The sequence below is a fragment of the Propithecus coquereli genome, unplaced genomic scaffold (assembly GCF_000956105.1).
Source record: "Propithecus coquereli isolate 6110/MARCELLA unplaced genomic scaffold, Pcoq_1.0 Scaffold347, whole genome shotgun sequence".
NCBI classification, from domain to species: domain Eukaryota; kingdom Metazoa; phylum Chordata; class Mammalia; order Primates; family Indriidae; genus Propithecus; species Propithecus coquereli.
Window position 1 is genome coordinate 715,400 of NW_012149141.1, and position 27,917 is coordinate 743,316.

Here is a 27,917-nt window from a genome sequence, read left to right on the forward strand (position 1 = left end):
TAATTTCTGTTATCAAATTATTTATCAATTGAATCAATTAATAAATATTGACAGCTATAATCCCAAATAAACAAAAGCTCTTTGGGGTCCTCAGATCAAGAAGTTTGAGAACAGTTTCTCTTCCATGATGAATAAGTCTTAGAGCAGCATTTCTCAGAATGTTTTTTCTCCTGAACACTAATCTCATGAAAAAATTCATAATAAAAGGGCTTCTGTTCTAGAATACATCTGGAAAAATCTGGATGGCTGCAATCTGTATTAGCCTGTTAGAGGCCCAGAGAAGTCCTGTTATACTGCGTTTGTTTCATCTTGTTCAATCCAGTGTTTCCTTATATTATCTCAGGAAGTTTGTGAATCCAGAACATGCTGGTCACCTGACTACTGGCATAGTGGAAATTTACCATGACTCATGACTCACCTTCAAGCCGGACCACCAGGGGGACCTTGAGTTCTAGCTCCCGGCAGGCTTTGGTGATTCCATTGGCGATGATGGCACAGTTGACGATACCACCAAAAATATTGACAAGGATCGCTTCAACCTGAAATCAAAAATAGAGAGTTACCCATCAAAATGCTGATAGTTAACAAACTGGCTGGCCAGCTGCAGTAGCTCATGCTTGGAATCCTAGCACTTTGGGAGGCTGAGCTGGGAAGATCACTTGAGCCCAGGAGTTTGAGATCAGCCTGGCCGATAGTGAGACCCTATTTCTACAAAAAATTAAAAAAATAGCAGGGTGTGGTGGCAAGCACCTGTAATCCCAGCTATTTGGGAGGCTGGGGCAGGAGGATCACTGGAGTCCAGGAGTTTGAGGTTGCAGTGAGCTATGATGACGCCACTGCACTCTAGCCTGGGTGACAGAGCAAGATCCTGTCTCAACAAAAAAGAAAAAAATACTGGTTAAGTAAGAGACAATTAAAATAAGACTCCTTGGGGTTTTTTGTTTTTGTTTTTTTTTCACACAGAGCATAAAACACAAAAAAGGCCCAGGACATGTTAAGAAAGTTAATATTTAATAATGAATATACAGACTTTTAGTGTAGTACCAAAGAATAATATTCAGAACTATATGAAAAGTGAATTAAAGGTAAAAACTATTTTCATAGTAACAGTATAGTAATAATAATACTGTGTTAGCATCTGCACTATATATATCACTATATAACATTACCATATTAACCATATTATCCCATCAATCACTCTTCTGAACTCAAAATGAATTTGATTACCATTCCTTTGTCTATTTATTATATATTGTCTTCTGTTTTTTTTCAAATATTGTTGTTCTTTTTATGAGTAGTGTCACTTAAAATTTCACGTACTTCTGTTTTTTTCTCCATGATTTACAATTAAATTTATGTGTGTCATGGTGCCTCATATAATATTTCAAGGCTAGGAACTTACTATTTGTTGTCTAATATTAATAGGTAAAGATTCAAACTTTTCTGTGCTTCTGTATTAAGGAAGCACATATGCTAGGGGTATGGTCTCAAAATTCAGAGTTAGTTTAATAATCTTAGGTAACAATCTTTTTTATTTAAAGAAAAAATCCCCTAAAATAAAGAGATGCAAGCTCATAATACAAATGGCAACGTAAGGAAAAGTCAAATCACTGACGGGAATTTTTCAGAAATGCAAATTTAAACCCATCATGTTAACTTGTTTGTACATATGCCATATTCAAAGGCATGTGGGCCAAAAAAGTTGTACTTGTCCTGACTTGATAAATAGGTATAAGAAAATCCTGTATAATTAACATGAAGAACGAGATAATGAAGAGAATTCATTACCTAGATTAACTGATAACACCCACAGAAAATGGCTATTCATCAAGCTGGAGGCATCAAAATTCTAACAATAGAATCACAATTAAATTATGCTACACTAATTGCAAAGCATATATGTATGTGCTGCATGCCATTTTTAAATCCCGTTATTTCAATATGCTAAATTAACTACATAAAACATATGAGAAAAGAATAGCTTACATTTCTTTAGTATTTAACTGTTTAGAAAGTGCCATTTACACGAATCCTCATTTTTTATTTTGATTCTTCCCAGAACCCTATTCATTAAGTAAGGTGAGGTTGGCTGTAGCTGATAAAGCCATTGGGAGCATTCCGGTAATGTGTCCCAAGGTCACAAAGCTACATGTAGCAGTGGTCAGGCTCCAGGTCAGTTCCCTAGGTTGCCTGCTGACTTGTTCATTCATGCCAGTTGCTAGAGCTGGGACCCTGGACAGGGTACATAACCTCTCTTGAACATGGTTTCCTCATCTGCAGAATGGAAATAATAGTAGTACCTAGTCCATAAGGTTGTTGAAAGGCCTAAATGAGATAATACATGTGAAATGTTTAGCACATGGCTTTAAATGTACTTAATGAATATTTACATATGTATTTATTCAGCAAGCAATGATGAAAGTGGGCAGGTTACCCAGGTAGCAAGTAAGAAAACCTTCCTCAGTAGACTGCAGCTATGTTGAATTCAAATATAATGGGAACATGAACTTACTGAAATTTGATAAAAAGATAGTATCTTAAGAATAAAATAAATGAGCAATATTTTTCAAACCAATTAGAGACTGGGGCTACTCCCAAAAAAGAAATCTCCCATTTCCATTCGCAGCAGGCTGGCTGGTAAGCAGAAGCTTGCTTTCTAATGACAGCTATTAAATGCTGTTAGCATTGAGGCTTGGTATAGTAGCAGTTTCCAAATAACTGTGGGATGGAGAGGAACTTGCCAGAACAATGGAAGAAAAATATTCAAGGGCAATAATGACTCCGCGGGGTCCAGCACAGAAACTCAGGAACTACTGGGGCTCTCAGTAAGGTTTGTGTAAAAGAACTAGGCTTTCTAGTAAAGCACACATCGGCACCTGCACACCTCTGCCAATCTGGTTCCAACCTGCATATTCTGTAACAATGAATTCAGATGTCAACTTCTCGGGGAAGCTTTCCTGTCTCACCAAGTTTGAGTGAATCGCTGTCTGATTTGTCTAAAACCATCTGATTGTTCTATAGAGTAGTTATAGTACAGATGATAAATTTCTGTGAATTCATCTAGGTAGGTGGAGGGGGGATGAGAAGGAGGGAAGATGCTTGTGACCCAGTGATTCAATTCTACTCCGTGGATGAGTGTGTTGGAGTCAAACAAGGCTCGGAAGCCAGCGTTGCCTTGGTGGGCATCAGTTCCCATGAGTCTCTCATTGCGTTTAATTAGAGTCCAACATTGAAAATAGACATTCTTCATACATCAACTTATACCTGAAAGTAAGCCATCCACTTCAGCTGGTGCTGAACCCAAGGAAAAGTCCTCTTTTCCAACTGCAGAGGAATAACTGGCTTTGTTAGATTTCCTAAGAAATGGATTGTTTTGGTCTCCAGTGTGGTTTAATCTCCTCTCTCCCTCCTCCCTTGTGTGGGTCATCTTTGTGCTCCTCTAAGACAAAGATTGTGTATTTTTTTCCATCTTTTTATAATCAGCCACTAGCGTAATCCATGACATGGCATAATCATCTAAGAAATAGTAGTTTAAAGAATGAATGAACTAAATCAATTTCAATAGCTACTTGATCATTTCCCTTGTACCGGGCACAGAGTGAAGTGCTTGAGATAGGGAGAAGAATAAGACATTATTACTCCCCTCGAAGAATTCAAAGAGCAGTTGGAGAGCCAGACCAGTAAAATGATAATTACAATACAGGGTCTACAGATGCTTTATGCAGCCAAGGCCAGGGCAGGGGCAGTGAGGTAGGCTGCTGAGACAGAGAGGCTTTTTGGAAGAGGTGATATTCCAGTAGACAAAGAGAAGGATCTGAGATAAAGGAAGCAGCCAGGAAAAAGAAGAAATGTCACCCAACTTAGTTCATGGAGGAATGAGTCATTGAATGCGAAGTAACTCAGGAAGACACAGGCGAGGCTGAGAGTGGCGGGTGCCAGAGGCCAGGTATGGGAACTTGGTGCCTCTTACTCCTCCTTTTTTCACAACTGAGCGATGGCAAGTCTTGGAAGCAGCCTCCCTGGGAAAATAGATGGGAAGTGATAGGAGAAGGGCAAAGAGAAAAGCAAGTGCATGAGAGAAAATGAGAAATATAGAGCAACCATGTGAGAACATGAGAGAGAGACAGGGAGAGAGAGAGAGAGAGAAACAGGGCAAGCAAGCAAGAGTCAGTGACAGAAGGAGTATAAGAGCGAGTAGGGGAAGGAGAAAGAGAGAGAGGGAGGGAGGGAGGAAGGGAGAGAGAGGGAACACAAAAAGGAGAGCAAGAGAAATCAAGCCAGGAAAAAGAGAGTTTGACCAAAGCATTTAGGATTTCTGTAAGAGCAACAGAAGCACACAGGCTGCTTAGCTCAGGGAAATGGGATTGTTTAGGCCACATGATATACCACAGAGCACCAAGAGGAAAATCACCACCGGGGGTGGTGGGAAGACCCCACTCAATCAGAGATTATGCCATTCTTGCCTTCTCTCTGACTGTAAAGTAATTTGCTGCAGTGATGCACTTTAATGGAAATCTGATTTAAGGTTTCACTCTGGGCCAATTTCTATAATTAACTACTGTAATCTGCAATCTCAAACTGAGAATGAAATTAAGACAGTTTAAAAATGAAAGCCTCGTGACATCATTATTATTATTTAGTGTTTATAAAGCATGTCAAATTTTCAATGTGTGCCTCACATGTTCATTCACTTTATAACCGCTAACTATTGTTCCATGACAACACCAATAGCAACTTTTAATTGTCTCTTTTTTTTCCTGGCAAAGAAAATTAAAAAAAAAAAAAAAAAAAGTCAGTTCTAGGTCTATTTCAGTACCCAGATGCTCTCTCAGAAGATCCCTAAGTACTTTTGGGAACACAGACTTTTTTCAAATTCTCGGGTGTGAATCATGAGGGTTGCTATTTACTGTTTCACAAAAGTAAAGATCATCTAATGAGGCAGTTAAGGTGCCAGGTACAGAGCCCAGGACCCTAGACCCCAGACAGCTGCCCCCAAGGTGCATATCGGGTAGCCTCTGGGGCAGCCACTGGCAGCTGTGCAGGTGGTCGAGCAGAACAAATGTAGGTTTTTCAAATGTCTGTGTGCGTTTGGCTTTGCAAAACACACTCTGGCTGCAGATTTTAATTTTCAATTAAAACTAAAAGATGAAATTCAAAAGAGGAGAAACTACAGCCTTTGCTATTGATCAAGCTCCTTTTGACTCCCACCCCCCAGATAAACAAACAAAAATCAATACTAAAAAACCATTTTTGCAAGGTAGATCCTTTTGAGTATCTGATGAACATGAGGAAACCCTAGTCAGATGAATTCACACACAGAACATTTTTTGGGGATAATTTTAGATAATTCCCATGACTCTACTGCTCCCACAGGATATGGCCTCAAAGGTAGACAGTGGTAATACAGAGCATATGCATATAGATGGGAGCACGAGTTTCAGGGGAATTGTGACTTCTTTGCAACTACCTATAAAATTTTGTCTAAATGTACACCTTTCTGGTAAAAGTGTCCATCATCTTTAAGACTTGATATATCAATAATAACTACAAATATAACTAACATTTCTAAGCATTTAGCAGGTGGTATTCAGTATTCTAATTATTTTACATGTATTAACACATTTAACACATGAGTATTACATGAGGTGGGTATAATTAACCCCATTTAAAAGATAAGAAAACTGAGGATCTGGGAGAATCATCAGCTTTATCTACTGTCAAATGTCCTTCGGAGCCAGCAAACCTATTGAAGGCCCTAAAATATGTGTTATGCTTAGTATTTTCTCATTTATTAGCACAGATGATTCTGTCATAAACATGTAAGAGCGGCATTACCTACCCCATTTTATTTATTTATTTATTTTACCTTTTTAAATGCCCCTGTAAGTTGAGGACAATAACCTATTCCATTTTACAGATGAGAAAACCAAGACTCAGAGAGTCTTCCTTTCTTGCACCATTTTCTTGGTCATTGCTGACAACGTAAGGTACCCAGGCTGTAATGGTGGCCAATTACATAAATATGTCCATTCCAACTTTAATATCACTCCTTTAAAACAAAACCTTTACCTTTAACAAGTTCATAAAATGAATGTCTTTCCTGTATTCTTTTTCTCTCCCTGACATTGTTTGGAAGTGAACAAACAGACTTCTGCAATAAGCCAGCCATTTTGCAATGGTTATTGCAAACGGTTAAGCCCTGTACTGCATTTAAAATATAGTGTAGCATATATATGAAGCATCGTAAGTGCAAAGACTGGGTTTTGTCTCTGCCTATTCCAATTTGAAATGCTAATTTAGTCCCACTGCAGTGGGCATTAGGTTGATAAAAATCAAGCAAGCATGTTTATATTAGTCAAGATAAAGACTTTTTTAAAATCACAAGTTATTTTAATTCTGAATGTTGTTGCTCTTGTTTAAGCATCTGTTTTTGTAGAACTGTTTTTCTCTTCTCTGCTGCTGTTTTTATTTTCCTGATGAATTCTAATCATGTCTTCTAATCCATTGGCAGCCAACGAAGGAAAATAAATGGTGAAGGAAATTAGATGCAGCTTGGATAATTGATGTTTGTATGCCTGGCTTTAATAAAAATACTCTGCTAAATTAGAGGGGAGTCTAAACGGATTCAGTCAATAAGGGAGTGATTCAGGTGAGGAATTCAATCTTGGACTTTGTTGTAATCTTACAAATAAACCAACAGATCAGTTCAACTGGGACTAGACTTGCCTTTTGCTGAAATCCCGGGGAGCGGCTTAGGCTTACTTTTCTACCTGTGGTCTGTTCTTGAAGTTTGAAATTATTTTCCTTTGTATAATTTCAAATGGTAGCCTCCTTGGGTTAAGGCAACTCATGTACCACCAAAATAGCTAAAAATGACATATGAAAAAGAGAATGCCCTGAAAAACACCCTCTCACTCTGGCCTTTTAATTTTTCCCAAGAAAAAAAGAAATAAGTTTAGTAAGTTCATGATCTAGGCTGAAAATCTCAGAATCAAAAATATCTTAAACATCACCCCTACATGTCAGCACTTTTAATTCATCAATCAGAATAAACCAAACATTTGATTCCAACTTTTCTGAACTGAGAGCATGGAAATGAAATCTGATGGATGAGTCCTCTGGGAACCAAGTTTCCATTCAGCTCAACCTCTGAGAGCAGCCAGGGTCACCCCAGGGAAATGGGTCTGTTCTTTATCTGTCTACTCTCTTCTTCCTAAATTCTTCACTCTACTTACATCCTGTAATTTTTTCCTCACCCGAGTAAGTAAAATCGTATGGAAGATTAAGATTTATTGAGTGTTAATGTTCCTAGGTGCTAGGAATGACGTACTACCACCTTCCCTGGTAAATAAACTGAGACTCAAAGAGCTTAAGTAGCTTGCTCAAGGTCACATAGCTAACAAGCGACAGAGTTAGGATGTGAACAGGTCAGTCTTAACCGTAGAGGCCATGCTCTTTCTACTCCCTTCAGCAGTCTCTCTATAACCAGTGACTGCCCTGGGTTAGTCAAGAGTCCCACCTCTATTCTGGTCCTATTTCTAAGCTTTAAGGATATGTTTCTGAGTCCTATATTCTGGTGCCTAAGGATTATTTACTTTCAAATCTCATTGCTCAATGAAAATTGATCAGAGGTAAGATATATTCTGTAGTTTTATGGATCGATGGCTTTCGGTTCTTTATAACCCAAGATATTTCCTGCTTATTGGTAAAATTGTTGTCCAGAGCTTACAGTTTGCAATCTCTACATAGATGGGGCTGGGGACTAATCATGATGACACAGTAGTAGGTCCTAGCCTTCAAAACCTAGACTCTGTCCTGAACTGAAATAGATGTCCCTAACAAGACCTCCCCTCTGCAAACAGATAAGCCCCCCTCCTCCTTTCCGACACACTGAAATTTATCCCTTTGCCACCCTTACTATTTGTAATTGTGCTCATGAATATTCCAACAGAGAGACATCATCATCAATACAGACTTTAGATATCGGGTGGTAGCATGGTCAATGGAAGGCACAGTAACTGCTCTTTGTACATGGCTATTTGGAGTGTCATGTTGAGAATGATGATGAGGACACGTCTTGGTTCCATCAGGGAAATCTTTGACCTGTTAACAACGCCTGCTGTGCAAGTGGAGGAAAGAATACAAGTTGAAGCAAGTGCATTACACATTTGTTTCCCTAACTTTGGAGTTACATAATATGTATTTTGACAATTACAACTTAAGGTGTAGTCTATCAGCTCTGCCCCTCCTTTAATGACTTTCACGAAGAACATGTGAGGCAGTAAGGAAATCCAATTCATACCCAGCATAATTACCAATAATCTCATCAGTTATGTATATTTAGGTGTATCTAAACCATAAAAGTTAAATATAGACTTTCAGCTTTCAATAGGATCCAGGCACCACCTTCTATTATGAATACTGGTTTATTTTAACAGCTTAAAAAACACTGTGAATACCGCACCAGATAAATCATAAAGCCATATTTCCTCCCAAAACGAGTATCTGTTTCCTTAAGTCAAAATTTTCCAAAGGCATTCTATGAAGCAGTAGACCTAAGTAATGCTCCCTGAAAAAATCATCTTCTGGTCAAATAATTTGGATTCTAGCTTAAGTGAGCCTTAGCAGACCATCTGTATTCTAACTTACAACACCCTAATTTAGTCATTTTCTGCAAGAGTCAATGGGTTGGAAATTTGATCTTCAGAGAGTATCAAGAAAGGTGTCCAGGAGCTGTGCCATTTGTGGTTAGCTGGCACAAGGATCCAGGGTCCTTCTCCACAGAGATGCTAATCATTTCACTATGCAGGTGAAATTTATAGATCTGCGAAAGTAGAAGGCTTTCACAATCAAAAACAGCAACCACAAATGTCCTGGCCAGGCCAAGGGTGGCATACAAATGCTTCTCCCGTTGCCAGCAAACACAGTTGTAGTGGTTAAGTCAGACATTAACAGGTTTTCTAGGAGAAGGGAAAATCTGAAGATGGAAATATTAATTGGCATTATAAGCAGGTACAGAAGGAGTTAAAAGGACTAAAGGGTACAGAGGTTTGGGGAAACAGCACAAAATGTTTTTTGTCCTTTATAGAGACATTTTCCAGATTCTTTTGAACTGAAAATCAGAACCATTACCATGATTACAAAAGCCATTTGGACATTTAGAATGGCAAATGCAAGGTTCTTTTTTGAGTGCTGTGTGTTTAAAATAGCTCTTGCAAAAGCTACCATAATGTATAATTTGGCCACGGAGACATTTGAAGCTAAAAAAAAAAACAGAGCAAAGAGATTTTGGTTATACTATTTCACCAAGAGGCATCAAAAGGCTTAAAAAAAGAGGTATACAATTCTTACTCAAAAAATTAGCTATTAGAATTGACTGTTAAGAAATATTTTGGTTACAAAACTGCCTTCATAGCTTAACAGATAATTGCTTTCAAGGCACGATACTTACTCATTGCTCATAATATAGTACCTGTATGTTATTTGTGATGGGAGCCACACTGGTGCAGATTAAGAATATTTATTGGCATGTTCTTTCTGAGCAGTATTTCATTGAATCATCTCAGACTCATGTCATAATGATAAACGCAAATATGTATGCTCCATCATCATTAGCTGGAGAGTTAATATAGAGAACACTCATAAAATTGGCAAGTTGGTGAAAGACCCATTTATTCATCTATAAACGGGATGTCTATCCATCTATTGTTGCAACATAATGGTTTCTGTAGGATAACTATCTCTACAGGAAAGAAAAAAAAAATGTTTCTATGGGTGGTTTCTTCTTTTTCACAAATGACATCAATTAAAAATTAGCTAAGCAGACAGAGCCAAAACTTAGGACCACACAGATTCACACTTCACACCAGAGAGAAAGAAAGACAAATTTAGTTAATGGCAAAACCCACTGTTTCTGTAAATAACAAGTCTAATGCAAAATGAAGGTGGAATATAATGATTCTGTGACACTTTAAGCATCTGTTCAAATAAATCTATTTGATCATTTAGTTTTCTAGAAAAACAAAGGGTTGACAAAGATTCATATCAAAACCCCAGTGGATAAATATCTGACTGGGAAAAGTAAAAATATAACCTCCCAGCTGAGATCTCAGTGAGATACAAGCTATTTCCTTTTTTCCCCCTCCTACAAAGCTTAGATCTGATATAAACTGTTTCTTATGGACTAAAATTTATGTTAAAATTGTTTTAAGTACAATAATTTAAAAAACACATATGTATGTTTTACTCATTACAAATGTCACTAGAATATTTGTAAAAATCAATGTACTGCAGAATTTCTTTGTAAAAACACGTTTTCAATTCATTTCCCTAATTTCCCACCCTTTGTTCATCCCAATAAGATGACTTCAGTGCCAAACCCCATATGTAGATTCTTAAACTCCAAAATTGTCACTGCTGATAATATTCATTAGCATTAAAAATTTACACTCAGGTAAATGAAGAGGGCAAAAAACAAACAACACTCTAGGAAAGTTACCCATTCGAACATTTGCAATTATAAAAAATCAACATCCTATTTGAATTAGGGCTCCTCTGAAATGCCTGGGCAGGCAAGACTGGTGCCTGATAATATTTAATACCAGGAGGAGAGGGATCTTATAGAATTCATTCTATGTCAGCCAGCAGCATCAGCTAACACTGTCACCCAAAAACATCCTCAACTATAGACAATATTCTAAAATTACTGATATCACTGTCTAACCTTGCTGCAATCTTTTGTGTGGAAGTCTGATCTATTTATTTAGCTGTTCAGTAAATGTCAGTATACCATGTCTGGAGCAAATTAAAAACTACATTGGCAAAGCACTCCCCACAGCCTGCTAAGAATGAAATTTAACAAAACTCTTTCCACTTCAAAGTATCTAAATTATTGATTGGCCATACCTTTTTCCATCCATGGTGAACCTTTTGTGGACCTCACAGAGTTCTCCAGCTGCTAGACTCCTTTTACAAAAGGATTCCAGAATATTCTATTCTCTAAGGCACATGTTCAGTAGACCATCAAAACATCATTATCTGGGACCTGTCTGTGCCATAGATCTCTTAGGTTCCTCTCCGGATCTTCTCCACTCGTATCTGACCGTTGGGCATGGGAGGCTGACTACAGAGACCAGATGGATGGGCTCCTTTCCTACCTGGCACCTGGGCGGGGAGGGCCCTGGCAGGAGGTGAGGGAATTTGGGGGTATTTATTCCCCCAAGTCCCTCCCAGCAGGGTCATCTTGGGTGGCTGTTTCCTCCACAGAAGGTATCTGAACATTTCAAGAAAGTTTTCATTCCAGGACTTTGTCTTCTGGTCAAGTAACTACCTCCTCCTCTCCTATCTTCAGTTTAGGGACCTAAGAGATCCCAAGCAGCTAACCCCAGGTTCCTATACCTCTAACACACCTTCATTATCAGTCTTTCAAAAAATAAACTCTCCTTCATATACCATGAGTGGAGTGAGCCACTGTTTCCTTTAAGACTAACTGACAACATTCTATTGTGAGCAGCCTGGCTTGAACCTGGGAAAATCCATTCAACCTTCTAGAACTGGAAGGTTAATTTTTTGTTCTGTTTTTCCCTCTCTACAACCTATCTGGGGTCATGAGTTACACAATAAAATAAAAGTAAAATAAATCTGAACATTCTCAGCACAAGCCCTTAAACGAGTATTATCAAACCCTTCTTTCCCTGGTTCTTTTTGGGAGATGGCTAACACCTAAGAATCTGAAATTATTGCTCATTAACTGTCTGGATCTACACTCAAAGGCTGAAAAAGGAAAACAAGCCAAATGCTTTATTATCTTGGGTCCTGTCCATTATAAATGACAGATGATAGCCTATCAGGTGAAAACAAGCTTCTCAGCACTGAAATGGCTTCATTTAGTTTATTAGCCACAAACAAAACTAAGGAAGGCCCATCTAGGAGGTGACTTGCAATCCTTACTTTCAGCATAATGAAAGGTGGGCTCAGGAAGACTGAACTCCAAGGTGGCCTCCCAGTCTGTCGAAAGGAGGAACACAGGTAACATGGACACGAACCCAAGAAGAGGGTTAATGAGTACAAACACAAGTCTACTAATACAACCTCTAACAAAAGGTGATGTTTAACTCCCATGAACCGCCAATGACCTGGCTGTGAGTAGTCACCTCACATTTATCTCAAAAGCCACATTTCGTCTGTTTTTCTAAGCAAATAAACTTAGTCATTGAGCTGTTAATTGTCAACCACAAAATATACCCACAGGGAATATGTATAGGATGGCTTACCAACCAAGAAAAACCACGGGGAAAGGGAAGAAAACAGAAGCTCTTGGATTCTGCATGGCTTTTCCAGGAAGCCAGGAGCACCAGGTAAGGACAGAGGTGCATGCACAGTACATGAATTCACAACCTAGACAAGCTTTTGCCTTCCCGATGTGCTAGAGCTTCCTTTGTTCTTCTTTACCCCGTCACGGCCTTTTATTCTGTGACATGTCTGGACAAGAGTCCCTGTTTGCAGAGCCTTCCTCATCTACCGTCTCACACTGTCCCTCAGCATAGTTTACTTCACGATCATGCATTTCCCTATATGCTAGATCCAAAAAGTCGTATTGAATCTCTTTAATGCCTGTTTTGTGTCCTACCAAATAGAAGCTTCTTGGGTTAACAGAAATATATTTATAAATGTCTTGAAGAGCTTGCTTTTTATTTCTTTTTCAAGATTACTCTGAATATCATGGTCTGGAGTTCTCACTCCAGAAACCTTGGGATAGTCTTCTGGGTTGCACAAGAACAGCTGAGTTTGTTGCCCATTTCTTGTTTGCCCTGACTAGGTGATGTTTCCTGTAACGCTCATTTCTGCTACATAGTGTGATCTGCCGATGTCATCTAGCTACACAAAACGTATCTAAGAGCCGCGTCTATCCTCAGTGCTCAACTTTTACAGCTCCCACACTAGCCAGACATACCAGAATCGTGGAGGGTGCTTTTCAAACCAGGACACGTCTTTCCTGATGCTGTCACCACCTTCTCCAATTTTCTGATTTTCCCTCTCCCTCAAGGGATTTGAAAATTTCTGCACGTAATGAAATATTCTGGTGGAAGATTGCTGCATGTATGAATGAAAGAATGCAGAAAAAAGTGATAAAGAGAGAAAACAAACAAGCAAGTTTGGAGAGGCTATCCAAGCAGGATTTCTTAGGCTAGAGAAGAAAGGACCGAAGAATTATAAAGCATGGATCAACATATGGTAACAATAATACTAAGGCCAAAAGCAGTGGCTAACACGAGACACCAGAAGCTTTTCTACAGTATTATATGTGCTCACTTACTGATATCTCACCGCTGGACTTAGTGATTCACTTCTAATGGGCAGAATATGGTAAAAGTGATGGCGTGCAACTTCTGAGACCAGGTTACCAAAGGTTCTTCCTCTCTGCTCTCTCTCAGATCACTGACTCTGGGGAAGCCAAGTGCCATGACATGAGGACTCTTAAGAGTTCTGTCTAGCAAGGAACTGAGGCCTCCTGCCAACTGCCACGTGAGTGAGTCATCTCGGAGGTCGGTCCTCCAGCTCTAGTCAATCAAATCTTGAGAAGACAGTAAACCTGGCTTTTTTTTTTTTTTTTTTTTTTTGACACAGAGTCTCACTGTTTTGCCCGGGCTAGAGTGAGTGCCGTGGCGTCAGCCTAGCTCACAGCAACCTCAAACTCCTGGGCTCAAGCGATCCTTCTGCCTCAGCCTCCCGAGTAGCTGGGACTACAGGCATGCGCCACCATGCCCGGCTAATTTTTTCTATATATATTTTTAGTTGTCCGATTAATTTCTTTCTATTTTTAGTAGAGACAGGGTCTCGCTCTTGCTCAGGCTGGTTTCGAACTCCTGAGCTCAAACAATCCGCCCGCCTCGACCTCTCAGAGTGCTAGGATTACAGACGTGAGCTACCGAGCCGGCCCCTGGCTTACTTTTTGACTGCAAATTCATGAAAGACCCTGAGGCAGAACCAACCCATAAACAAAAACCAGATGTCGTTTATCAAATAATTCAAGGTTAAATTTCTGGTTCACTGGTGGGCAGAGTTCTTTTCAATAAGGGTGTAAGTAGCTCATTCAGTAGAATATATTCAGCAATTGAATTATGGCAGATCACTGAATAAACAGATATACTTTTACTATTTACTAACTGCATAATATTAGAATTGAAACTAATCCTTTGTCATACTGAGACAAACCGCAAGTACTAGGGAGTGACATGGATTTGTATTTTTTAATAGGATGATTTTCTTAAATTTTGTATGCAGAAAAATGATACTATAATGATACTGCTTTGGAATGTGCTAGGTTTTCTTTTTCTTTTTTAATGAAGACCTTGTACAGGGAATATGAGAGATTTGATATGACATTAGTATATTATTTCCATGAAAAGAGTAAATTGGGCTGATAGCTAAAATGGTCTGTTAGGTATGCCTTAAGTCTCTAACTACAGTGTATGTTTAATGGGAAGTACTGTGGATTAACATCACAATTCCATCTTAAGAAGTTACAGGAAACAATCTAAGTTTGTTAAGCACATTGCTAAGTATAGGACTATTCGCATAAAGTTTAATCAATTTCATGATGAAACCTACTTCAAACCCCTGGGAATTCTGATTGTACTGCTTAATATATTAATGGATTATCAAAAATTATTGAAATATGTGGTTTAGTATTACAGTAAGTGAGTTAAGGCAAGATCAATATGAAATATAACTGTGACAGGTATCCACTAGAGGCCAGTGTAATTCAGCACGGAGAAGGAATTTATAATCAGTCCCTATGGAAAAGCCAACATTATTTCTTCCACTTAAAAGCGGAGCTCATGTGAATTGGAGAAAAAAAATGATGAAGAAAGCTTTTTTGATTCTCTGAAGAGGAAGTTTCAAAGGATAAGAAAAATGAGTTAAGAAAGGATGAGTCATGAAAAATAGGAGCAAAGAGAATTCTTCTCTACAGGAAAAAAAAAATAGTACTGCCATATACTATACTGCTTGATGTTTCACCAATGCAAGCACAAATTTTCAAGATACTTGGTATAATTGTAAGCTTTTCCATAAATGTTTTATTTAACAATACATTAGAAATAATTAAAGATCCAGAATACCTAGGAAGTGCCATAGTAATCTCATTTTCTGGGCAGTCATCACTGTTAGCTGCCTATACAAGGCCAAGGGCTTTGAAAAGGGATGGAAAAAGTGTACATTTGTATTTCCCTTCCCTTAAACAATTTTATTCAGAACAAGTACAAAATGTTTCCTTCTCAAACATGGAATAATTCATATAAATTCATCTAGCACCACATGCATATTGTAAAATACATTTCTTAATAATGGTACATCATGATGCTTCCAAATCTTTTTAACAAGGAACTAAACCAGTTGCTCAAAACTAAAAATAAGGGTTGAAATGAAAGTCTGATTCTTTAGTAAAACTCAGACCAAAAGTAGTTGGTAGGATTCTGACTAGGACTTTTACCTTGTAAGAGTGAAGGCTGAACAATTTAACACATAATCCATGGATGTGTACTCTCTCCCCTCTCCTCCGGCAGAGAAAGGCACCTTATGTAATGTGGGCATGCAGTGGAGATTAATGAACCAGAAAATCTTAGAGCCAGGCAGGACCTTAGGGGTCAGGCAGCCGCAGTTTGAGCCTTTTCAAAGACAGGGAGCTCCTTCCTTTGCAAAGGGGCCCGTTCCATTGTTGGGCTTTAATTGCTTAAAAGCTATTATTTGATCTTTATGTTGGGGGACCTCATCTAACACAACAACAAAATACTGGTTTCTGAGGCCAAAAATAAGAGGCAAGATAGGCCAGGCGTGGTGGCTAACGTCTGTAATCCTAGCACTCTGGGAGCCTGAGGCAGGCGGATTGTTTGAGCTCAGGGGTTCGAAACCAGCCTGAGCAGGAGCGAGACCCCGTCTCTACTAAAAATAGAAAGAAATTAATCAGACAACTAAAAACATATAGAAAAAAATTAGCCAGGCATGGTGGCGCGTGCCTGTAATCCCAGCTACTCGGGAGGCTGAGGCAGAAGGATCGCTTGAGCCCAGGAGTTTCAGGTTGCTGTGAGCTAGGCTGACGCCACAGCACTCACTGTAGCCCAGGGAAAAGAGTGAGACTCTGTCTCAAAAAAAAAAAAAAAGGGGGAGGCAAGACACAAAGATAAGTAACACATGATCCTGCCTCTGAGTTCTGATTCTGACCTCTGAACCAGAAGCACTGACTCTGTCACTTACTAGCTGTGTGAATCAGTTAACTTTTTTAGGCCTCAGTTTCTTTATCTTTAAAATGGGGATAATAATAGCACCTATGTTGCAGGGCTGAGACCAGGATTAAACAAGATAATTGTAATAAAGCACTAAGCCCAGTATTTGGCAAATGGTAAGTACTCATTAACCGTTAGTAATTATTGCTACACACTGTTTACTTGATAAATAAGTCATTCAACCTTTACTAAACTCCTATGAGCTAGGATTTATTACCACTAGCTTTAGAAACAGGAAAACTAGGGCTCAGAGAGGTGAAGTAGCTTACAAGGATCACCAGCTGTTTAGTGGAAAGACAAGGATGTGAACACATGTTTATCTAACTACAAGAGCTTCAACCATTACACAAGCTGTTTTGATGAACAGCAAAGTGACTTCCTATTCCATGAGACAGTGCTGGCATTCACTGATGACAGCTATCAAGTATCACCAATTTTTCCTTTCTCTGACACAAATATAGTTAGTGCCAAAAGCTAAACATAAGATCCCTCCCTTCCTAGCCATGGGAGGATAGGGGAGGACCAGGAGGTGGGGACAGACTTCCTTGAAGCCCCTGAGCCCTGCCTGCTACTCTGACCTCTGTTCCTGGAGCTCACATCATCCTGGTTAATTGCTGCCTCTGTAGAGGTGGCGCATCCACTCACTGCCTTTACCTGCTCCTCACTGGATAGGCACAAATGACCTGGACCTACCCTGGCACTCAGGGACAATAGAATACATTGAGAGAGAACTATCTCCTGGGGAATAAAGATAAATAGATGAATATTATAAGAAACGTTTTTGGTGTAACCTTTGAAATAGTTGTGTGCTCTCTATGCCAATTCATGAGTAAAGAAAAAAAAAAGGTCTGCACACAACAACACAACATCAGGGACAAGGTACTATGGCATGTCACTTAAGAGTGCCTTCCAGGTTGTTTGCCTCCTGATATTACAAAAGCATCATCACTCAGTATCCATCTTCCGGCATTAAGCACTAAGTGTCAGGCATTGTGCTGGGCCCAGGGACCAAGGGGCTGCTGACCTCAGCACTGTCAGGAGAGGAAGCTGGCACGCTACTTAAACCAGCTAAGTTTACAAAGGAATTGATTTTCTACTGACAGTCTCTTTAGAAGAACAAATTAAATTAAAATAACTCTAAATCACGTCTTTAATTTCCTGAAGAGATATCCTACCACATCCCACTGAGAACACTAGGTCAGGGGTTATCTTGGTTTCTCCTGATATAGATTTTCTACTCCTTTCAACTTACCTTTGAGAAGACATATTTCTCATTATTAGGAAGGTGTGTAAGAACTTAGCCTGCAAACTACACGTGAATCAATCTGTCCAACTGTCTGACTCTGGCTCTGAGAAATACAGCTGAGACCATGAATCACAATATTAACAAAAAATTATGGGCCTTTATCTGGGAAGGTTTTCTTACAAATATGCTTAAATATAGCTGGTAAGGCTAAAAGAAACAATAATTTTAACTCAAATCAATCCAGAGAAAACAATTTTAACTCAAATCTTAGTGACTGTCTTCATAAAGTCTCATATTAGGAGTATTTTGTCTCAAATGTTAATTAGAAGAGGAATTTATCTTGAGTTGATCCCCAATTTATGACAGTATGATATGCAATTTCCTGTTCCTTGTCAAAAATAAGGCTTCTCCAGGTAAGTGCTGAACTAATTTACAATGATTTAAAAACTGTTACTGATATGATCCACAGAGTGGATGAGAATTAAGCAGGAGAAGAAAATAGGATAATTGATGAGGTGGAAAAAAATTTGGAATGTCACATTGCATTATCAGATGAGACAAATTAAAAGCGCTGAACCATGCAATATTCCACAGAGGCACTTTCTCTTTAATATGCTTAAGAAGAGGTGGAGGGAGACATCACCAACACTGTGAAGGCAAGGATGGTTTGATTGCTTCGTGAAGAGCATCGACTGGCATGTATTAGGATTCATGGGGAAGCTGTAGACACTGACAAGGGCAGCAACAGCCAATTAGTTTGATTTATTGTTATTATTGGCCAGACACCAATTCATTTGCAAGGTCTAAAGTATATGCTTGCCATCCTAAAATCAGAAGAAAAATGAGAAAAATGCAGTGGGGTGGAAAAAAGAAAATGGAATTGAATTTACTGGGAGGTGACTTGCAATCCAGTATAAGACCAGGCATTTGTCACAACTAGGGCACCTCATCTAGAAAACACATAAGGTAATGAATGGACTGACCTTACCAAAATGTTCTGACTTGAAAACTCCTTATGATTTTCTTTTATAACAGTGCAGTGTACCACACTAGTAGTAAATGAAAAAGATAATAGTGTAGAACAATTGTTTCAAAAACAAAAGTGACTGTATATTGGTAAATTAAAATCTTCATCTCTGGCTTCAGGGGAGGTGAGGGAAAGAGTAAAAAAAAGGAAGTCGGAGGGATATTATTAAGCACAAGTCCAGGACAGGGTGAGAAATAAAACAAACAAGCAAGCAAAGAAGCAAGGACATAAAACATTTCACTAGCTGTAGGTGGGAGACTTGGGTTCTAGTCTTTACTCTGAATTAGGCATTGGACCTTGGCAGTATCTCTTCATCTCTCTTGGCCTCAATTGCATCATCTGTTCAGGAAATCCTGGCCAAACATCCCTACACAAATGTACTGAATGTATAATCAAGTCAATCATGGTGAAGACCATTAGGAGCACCAAGCTGCTGCTTTTACTCTACCATATGTTTATGTAAACTGTTCACTACTACAAGGAAAGATGACAAAGTAGTATTCATTGGGAGAACTGGGTACAGAAACTCATGTTTTGTCACTTACCACTACATATCTAGGTTGAATTTGGCTTTTATGGATAAAGAAAGATTGAGAAGAGTCTATTAGAGTATAAATATACTGTCAGGAGAACTGAATTGTATCTTTTGGCATAAACTGGGCTGGAAAAATAATTAAAATTAACTTTTTAAAAGCCTATTTTGGGTTATAATGAGGAGTTGAGTATTTCAATGAGAAGGCTTTCTACTTCTCAGAATAAAAGCAAAGAAGATTTGTGCATTAATCAGTCTAAATGTGTGTAGTACATTTCTTCAAGGTAGGGAGAAGCTTGCTCAAATGAAGAAAGTAAATGCAAAAAGCAAAAGTGAGTGGCTGTCAGCTCTATCTGACTCCCAGAGACTAAGCTTCAAAATTTCAGTGTTTTTTTTAATACCCTGAATAGCTTTGGGGAGCAATAAAGTATAACAAATATTAAAGGAAAGAACATCCAACAGAAGTTTACTAAGATCCTACAATATGTGTATCGTTGTGTTGAGATGTAGGGAGAGAGGAAGCTGGTGACCAGAAAGCCATAATCTCTGCCTTTACAAATTTAATTAATCCAGTGGTGAACTTGATCTAGAGTGAGTAATTTCAAAGGCATAGCTCAACTAAGAATATCTCCTTATAAATCATAAAGCCCCAATTTAATAGATACTTCACCATTTTCTTATGATAATGTCTACTGGGAGAGGGCCGTGGACTTTTTATCATTTGTGCACCTTATTAAAAGGTGTGCAGCTGAGGGACAGAGCATCTGTGGCATTTACACTCCACATGCTTCTTCAGCTGTCCCAAGAGGCATGGTCGACAATCAGAAGGCTGTGAGGACACCCATCACATCAGGCTGAAGCTTCCAGATTTGACAATGGAAGGTAGAACAATGTGGCCAGTGCCTTTGGAGACAGAATTACTAGATTGAAGGAGGTAGGTTTCCTTGGACTGAGCTGCCAAGGTTGATTTGGTCTTATTTGTGGATGGGTAATAGGTGTACCCAACAGCTGCGGTCTCCAATCCCCAGGCTGCAGACACCAGACACCAGAATTCCCTCCTCCTAACATCCACTAACTTCCTTTTGGCCCTTTCAATGCCTAGCCTTCGATTCCACCTTCCTCGTCCCCCCCTTGCCTCTTACAGCCCGCATACCCACAGATTATGTTGTCTTTGCCAGCATTTGCCTGGTATTCTCTTACCAAGGTTTTGTAAAGACAGGGGCAGAACTTCCTTCTTATTTCCTCTATTCTAAGATAAAAGCCTTTTAGACATTTTAACATTTCTTATATCACAATCTATCTTAGAACGGATGTCTTCCTTTACTGAAGTGTGTCTTGTTTCTGAAACACCGTTATTAAAATGGTGGCATACCTTCCTATAGCTGGGGTTCTAAAACAAAAGAAATGCTGCATTTCTGTTGTTTTAGGTCCAATAATGGGACTAACACTAATACTAATCAAGCACCACTTCTCTTGTTCCTCCATTTCATGAAGTCTCTAAAGGACCACATGTGTTTGGTGGAAAATCAAAACTGTAGAAATGGATAGCTACCATGATTTTGTATTCTGGGTGTTCAAACTTCAAGGATTGCTTTAGTGGAATATAAAAGCAAATGATGCGTTGTTCAGAAAAGACCAGTGAATGTCATCTTTTAGGAACTCTTTTGTCACTGGTAAAAATAGTCCCATGTACCTGGAATATTTCTGTAATTCACTTAAACATTTTAAGGTAATTCCTCAATCTCTATAATATACAGTGGTATGAGAATTCAGCCTACTGTGCCTGGGGAAGGAAAGGAAAGGGGAGGATTTGAAGCCCAATTTATCACTTTCTCTCACAAACCTGATTATCCTCCTGACATCTCTATTTCTGTTCACGGGGACTCAGGGTTCTTTATTATCCCAATTATTCTCCTTTGGATGGACCCCAGTTATCAATGTCCCTTCTAAAATGTAAGATGATGCTGCTCGGAACTGCTCCTCTCTGCAGCTACTTCCTGCCCTGAGGTAGTACAGGAAAGTGTTTAAGAATGTGGAATATAGTGTAAAATTGTCTGGGTTCAACATACTAGCTTTACATGTACTAGCTCTGTGGCCTTGGGTGAGTTATGAACCTCTTGTATGCCTCCTTTCTTTGGTTGCAAAATAATAATAATGGCTTAAGGTACAATAACGCACAAAAAAGTACAAAAGCCTGAAACAAAGGAGCTCAATAATTGCTGGCCACTGCTAATGCCACCACCACCACTACTATCATCACTACTGCTGCTTGATGGATGGCTGCAAATGAACTGCTTCAGGACATCCATGGTCACAGAAGAGACATAATTTTTTTGGTCTCCACAATTTGGCCCCTTCTTATGTGGCTGAAGGTCTTGCTTACCATTCTACTTTTTTCCACTCTGAACAATTTCTTTACTGTCTTCTGCTTAACCATCCAGCCTAGAAGGCCTTATTTCTTTTCTTCCACCCTTCCAACACTTCTCCTGCCTTCCAAGACTGCTCACTGTGCCTACCCAAGGTCTTCCACCCACAATCGCCTCTCCTTCCCCCTTCACTTTTAGCCAGAGAATTATTTTGCATCTGATTAAATGTTCTTCTAGTTTAAAATTCAATGTCATATAAGATTACAAAGATTTATGGCTTCCTAATTAACTCATGAATTGACTTTGTCTTTCTAATTATAGGGAAAAGAGTTTCCTATTTTTATTTGGTATTGCATTCTTGCACTTAGCATCGGTCTGGGAATCCAGAATAAGATTTTGTTAGTATCAATGGACTGACTCATACCTCTGTTTTAAGTGTGTTAATTATCCCTAGAATATTGGAACCCTTGTGAAGTGTGATAGTTATTAATTTTATGTGTCAACTTTTGGATAATGGGATGCCCAGATATCTCGTAAAACATTATTTCTGGGGGTGTCTGTGAGGGTGTTTGCAAAAGAGATTAGCATTCGAATCAGTGGACTGAGTAAAAGAAGATGCTCTCACCAATGTACGTGGGCATCATCCAATCTGTTAGGGGCCTGAGCAGAACAAAAAGGTGGAAGAAGGGAAGATTCTTCTCTGTGTGTCTGATTGTTTAGCTGGGACATCTGTCTTCTGCCCTGGGCACTCCTGGTTCTCAGGCCTTCAGATTTGGACTGGAAGCTAAGTCACTGGCTCTCTGACTCTTGGGCCTTCAATCTACATGGCCAGATTTCCTGGGTCTCTAGCTTGCATACAGCTGATTGTGGGACTTCTCAGCCTCCATAATCATATGAGCCAATCCCTTATAATAGATCTATTAATATTTGTGTCTCTTATTGGTTCTGTTTCTCTGGAGAACCCTAACACAGAAGGTGAAGTAAATCTTCACTGGATACCATGGCACCACTTAACAATGGGGCTATTGAGGTTTCCAGCAACCTAAAATAAAAGAAATTTAATCTCAAATCGAGACCTATAAAATGATACCGTAAGGCCCAAAGGAGTTTAACGTACAGTCAGGGAGGAATTCCAGCTCAGGAAGATCCTGCCTTCCTGTAACAAAGAACCGTAGCCCATTTACCAGTTGTCTCACTTGAAATAAGAAAGACATAACTCCTACTGAAAAAGATTCTGCATCTGTGATTACTGGAGAATGCTAAGGAGTTCTATTCCAAGAGGTTAGACAGGAACAGAAAAGATTGTCAAGTTTTAGTATTCTAAAGTGCTTACTTTCTACTGAGCTAAAAAATACAACAAACAAAATAAGTGAGCAAACAAATAATAGTAAGACCCCCATAATCACTATGATTTCACTAGTTATAAAACTCTGTCATATTAGTACCCAGAGTGATTAAGGTTGGTTTGTACAATTATCAAAAATTATTTGACAGCAAATAAAATAGACATACCAGGAAGAACATGCTGGCTTCAAGAATGCTATGATCGTTAGTCCAAATGATAATAATGTTTCTTTGCAAACAACTAAAACTCCTCATTTAAAACTCCATTTGTTCAGAATGTGAATATGGACTTATCTGAAACGTATTTTTACATTATTTAAGAAAAAAAACTTGCTGAGTAAAAAAATATATTAAAATAAGATTATAAAGAACGTACTTAACATGTTTAAGAAAACAAAATTTTCTCCAGCATTGGAATGTCTCATTTATAAGTACTTGATTCCTTAATAACAAGATATTCCTTTCTGTTAATTGAGCTCTTGGTAAATGTCTGACATATAATAAGAGTTGGCAAAAAACATCTACTTTACCTACCATCCTTTGCCTGCTTTAAATACATAAAATAATAAATGACATTAAGAATATGATTCACAATAGGATCTCTTTCTGCTTACAGGTCTTATTATAATAAGATTGATCAAAAGGTTTTATATATTATCAGATAGACAGGCTATTTTTTCTTTAAATAATACTCTCACTTTTGGTAATGGTTTTAGTCACCTAAAATAATCATAGATATGTGTTTTATTTTATCACTCTTTTCAGCAAAAATTATTTTCCCTGAAAAGTAGCCCACCAATTCACATGTGCAACTGAATCTATTGTTGTAAGATCAAGTTTTAAAATAACTTCAAGGAGGAGAAGCCCTTGACAAGGGAGTTAACAATAGAAACCAGGTCACCAACTCAAGACCCAGACTTACTTTATTCTTCATAGACTCAAATCCTTGGTTTCAGAAGTGCATTATATCAAGGAAGCTACTGGCCAATGATACTTCCATGGGCAAATTAAATCCCAGGATTAATGTGGTCAACTGACTACCTAGTTGGTAGAAGTCAATTCAACCTTCAAACCTATATTAAACATAAAGAAGTAATAATCACTTAGGGGTCAGCAACTCGTGACTTGGTTAGACATTGAAGACCAAGTCTGCTCTCCCTGGGTGGTACATTGAGGGTGACTGACCTTAAGAATCACAGGAAGAGAATGATGGATGGTCTGTTCAGATTCCCTTTGTTCCAAGTACGTTTTTTTAGCTGGCAAGAGGTGCTGTAACAGGGGCCAGATTTAACAACAAGAGGCCATCTGGGGGGCTAACTACCTATTCAAGTACACCCTTAGTAAATGAAAACAAGCATCTTTACTTTTAAATGCAGCCACAGTGGGTTGCTAGGCATTGTGTAGCTGGTTTATTAAACTTGTTTCAATAAACAAACAGCAAGTAACTGGCTGCATTTTACACCAGACTGAGAGTTTCTTATGGACAGTTTCTGTAACCCTTTCACCTAGAAGGTCCTTCCTACAACACCCAAGTTGGAGTTTTAAAAGGAATAGGAGCTTCATATACATTTACTGAATTGAATTAAATTAAAGGAATGACTATGTCTTCTGAGCTTTCTTATCTTCTTAAAATCCCTTGAATAGGTAAGAAATAAAATCGAGATGGTGTAATATCTTATCATGCTGTGCTGTTCTACTGTAAGTTAGGGGATAGACTGTCCTTTTCACCATACTTCTGGGGGGGAAATTGCTGCTAGCCATTTCCTCTAGTAAAAGTTCAAAATGGCACTTCTATAAAAGCTACCCACATAAAACAGTACTTTATAACCCTATTAAAAATCCTAAAGTTGACCTCCAATAGAAACCACTTCATATGGCTTCCCCAAACCCTGTTTAGTGAGGTTTAAAATATTTAGCTGGAATGTTACTTGAAGTTTATTTCCCATTCCATTTACCAATTGTGACCTAATCTGTAGTTGAAATGGCTGAAAAGAAGCAATTTTATTCAGGCAAACTTTCAGATGTTGAGGCATGACATTCACTTAATGATGAAGAGATGGTAAGGTGGAGGGTAGGTGTGGAGGAGAGAGAATTTTATTTAGTTGAAGAAGAGAGAGGCGAGGGGCCCAGGTTTCAGTTACTGACTGATCTTTCTCTTTTTTAGCTGCTGCATGGGGAAGAAAGGCTACTTCTTCCTAAAAAGAACTGAGAAATGAGGTATAAACTGAGTAGTGAGGTACAGTGAGCCTACCACATTAGCTGATTAAGCTAACTGCTCAAATACCCAGAGGGAGAGATAGTTCCTGAGGGAATTAATAATAAATCCAGAGACTTGGATGAATTAAATTTAAGGTCTAAAGACTAAACCAAGGTCATATTAGCTAGGGAATATGAGGTGCAGGATTTATTAAAAAGGGAATTTATTTGCACAGAGATGCTTAGTTAAGTCTAGCTCTATAAAAAATCTATAAAACACAGCTTTCTGTCTGCTTGGTGGTTTAATAATTAGCTTAATTTCTGTTCATAAAAAATTATAATAAAAAAGGGCTTCCTAGACCTATGGGAAGTCTGTCTAATTGAGCCAGGAGGGTGAATCCAAGATGCCACCACACAGATCTAGAGGTTGACAAAATACACGGGAAGAAACAGGTCTCAGGAGTACCAATCTTGCAACCCCAAATCATTAAAGTGCAAGTAACTGCTACATATGCAAGTTAAGCAAATGAAATAATCAGTTAGAAATATCTTTGAAAAGCAAAAACTTACACATACCACATCTATATGCAAAGCATGATGATCATTACTGTTGTCTTACAGACTCGTGAAATGAGATGCAGCTAAAATAAGTTCAATTTTAAATTGCATATAGGGTACCTAACAGAAAGAAGTGTTAAAATTATTTTTCAACACTTGGGATGGGAGAAAGGGAAGGCCAGCAGTAATATCGTATACTGGTGGGGAAAAGGGGTAGATGGTAGTCAAATCTGAATACAAAGCAAATGCTTTATTTTTAAAATTTGTTTCCTTCGTTATTATTAATGGTTTTTCGTATCTATGTGGGCATGCATGTCACGTGGCAGTGTGCAATGCAAAGCATTCATTTCTTTCCTCTTTTCATGTGAAATCAATGGGCAAGAGAACTACATCCACGAGAGGCTGGGTCAAGGCCAGTCTCTTGTGCTATCCTAATTCTCAAATGTGCATTCTTCAGTCATTAGGCGGATCCTTCACAAGGAACTGCTGATAGTTCAGTATATAAGTCTGTAAATAATTCACTTGTGTTTCTAAACGAAGTTGAAAAGACTCAAGGTCTTTGCTCTCACTCAAGTATATTTGCGGGAGTGGGTAAACTACAGTAGAATCTCTCCTCCACTGGGTGGTGTACCTACAGCTGACAAAGGTTTGAGGGCCACTGTTGTAATTCACAGCAAATAGCAAAGTACACTAGTACAAGTGCAGTTTGCTAGCTTGTAATGTTGATTTAGACCCAAACTATATGCTTTCAGGATCTTTTAACAATTATTTCCCTTTTGAACAAAACAGAGACAAGAAGCTTAAAAGGTTGTATTAATATAATACCTCAACCCTTTGCTTCAAATGCAGGTTGCTCCGGATGAAGCGGAAAATATGTATTATTAACGCCAGCAGTTGTTAATGGTGATAATGATAATACGTTATCTTTACCACAAGGCGATAATGGGTTTTTTTTTTTATTATTAAAGTAAGTTGCAGCCTTTATTTATAGACATCAGTTAAATCAGAGAAAATGAAAATGTAAAATTACTGCACAGCTCAAATTGTAGCAGCTCTTAAGACTCTGCGGGGAGAATGAGCATGCATCATCTTATAGATTAAAAAGAATACACGTTATTTTAGCCCAGTATGTCCACATATATGTGCCTCTAAGGTTGCAGAAATAGGAAAGCTAGTCAAAGTGAAGAAAACATTCTTTTAGATGTAATTTTTTAAAAAGGAAACTGGGTACTAAGAGTAATCAGTTTTTCTTTAAACCAATCAAGTACAGATAAGAGAACATTATATGCTCTTCTCAATTATGACTTTTTTCCCCTTAAATAACCTCACTTAGGAACAAACATGTACACAGCCAAATGAAATTTGCAGTAACTATTTAATATAGTGGAATGTTCTTTTCTTAAATTTTAGACTGGAGCTCTATTAATACAGTCTGTAACACAACTGTGAGAAATACAGTATCTCCTAAAAGTGGCCCCTGAAGTTGTACTTGCTGTCTGAAGAGATGTATATGTTCCAGTAGTAAATTTGGTACTTGGGCGACTATTCTATTTGGTTTGACCAATGCCAAAAAAATAAAATATAAAGAACAAAAATCAGTTGTAAGCATCTTAGAAAGATACACAGTGAACTCAAATCTTAACAAAGTGCTTCAGGTAATTTTAAGAACAAAGGGCTCAAAAGTGGGGGATTACCCTATTTTTCTAAACAAAATGCTACTGCTAATAACAAATGAACAGGAAAAGAAATAAAACCTTGTTTTGTTTCAGTTCCTGTAGCAGGAAAAGTTTCTGGTCTCAAAAAACCTGAAGCAATTTAATGTTCCTGCTCACCAGCCCTGTGCTAGACACCCATATGATAGTGATCCACAGTGGATCCCAAACTAGAGTCCTGTGAGGAGATGGAATCAGTCATCATGGAATCACCATGCTATAGAATGGACTGGAAGAGGGGTGGCAGACCAACATCAAGAATGCCAGAGAACGAAGTATCACCGAGTGCCATTTATAAAAATCCTACTGCCAAACAAGACCAACAAATCCAAAAATCTTCACTGGTTGAAGGATTCAGATTTGGGGGGAACGACCTAGCAATGGTGTACTAGTAAAGTCAGTTGCCTAAATTACTATAGAAAGGACTCTTACTATAATAAATTACTGTCAACAATATTGCTATGGATTTACATGGTATTTTTCATCTGCAAGTGCTAGGAAAAAATTTACCAGTATTTCTTTTTCTTTTTCTTTTTTTTTTTTGAGACAGAGTCTCGTTCTTTTGCCTGGGCTAGAGTGAGTGCCATGGCGTCAGCCTAGCTCACAGCAACCTCACACTCCTGGGCTCAAGCAATCCTTCTGCCTCCGCCTCC

General features: G+C 38.5%; 1 protein-coding gene across 1 annotated transcript in view; it reads right to left on the minus strand.

Moving 5' to 3' along the window:
- Nucleotides 1-27,917, minus strand: part of SUCLG2 (succinate-CoA ligase, GDP-forming, beta subunit) — a 280,046-nt gene that overhangs the window by 18,425 nt on the left and 233,704 nt on the right. Inside the window, exon 11 of the mRNA XM_012651079.1 lies at nt 419-539. Within this exon, the coding sequence (XP_012506533.1) occupies nt 419-539 (121 nt within the window). The remainder of the gene's footprint in view (nt 1-418; nt 540-27,917) is intronic.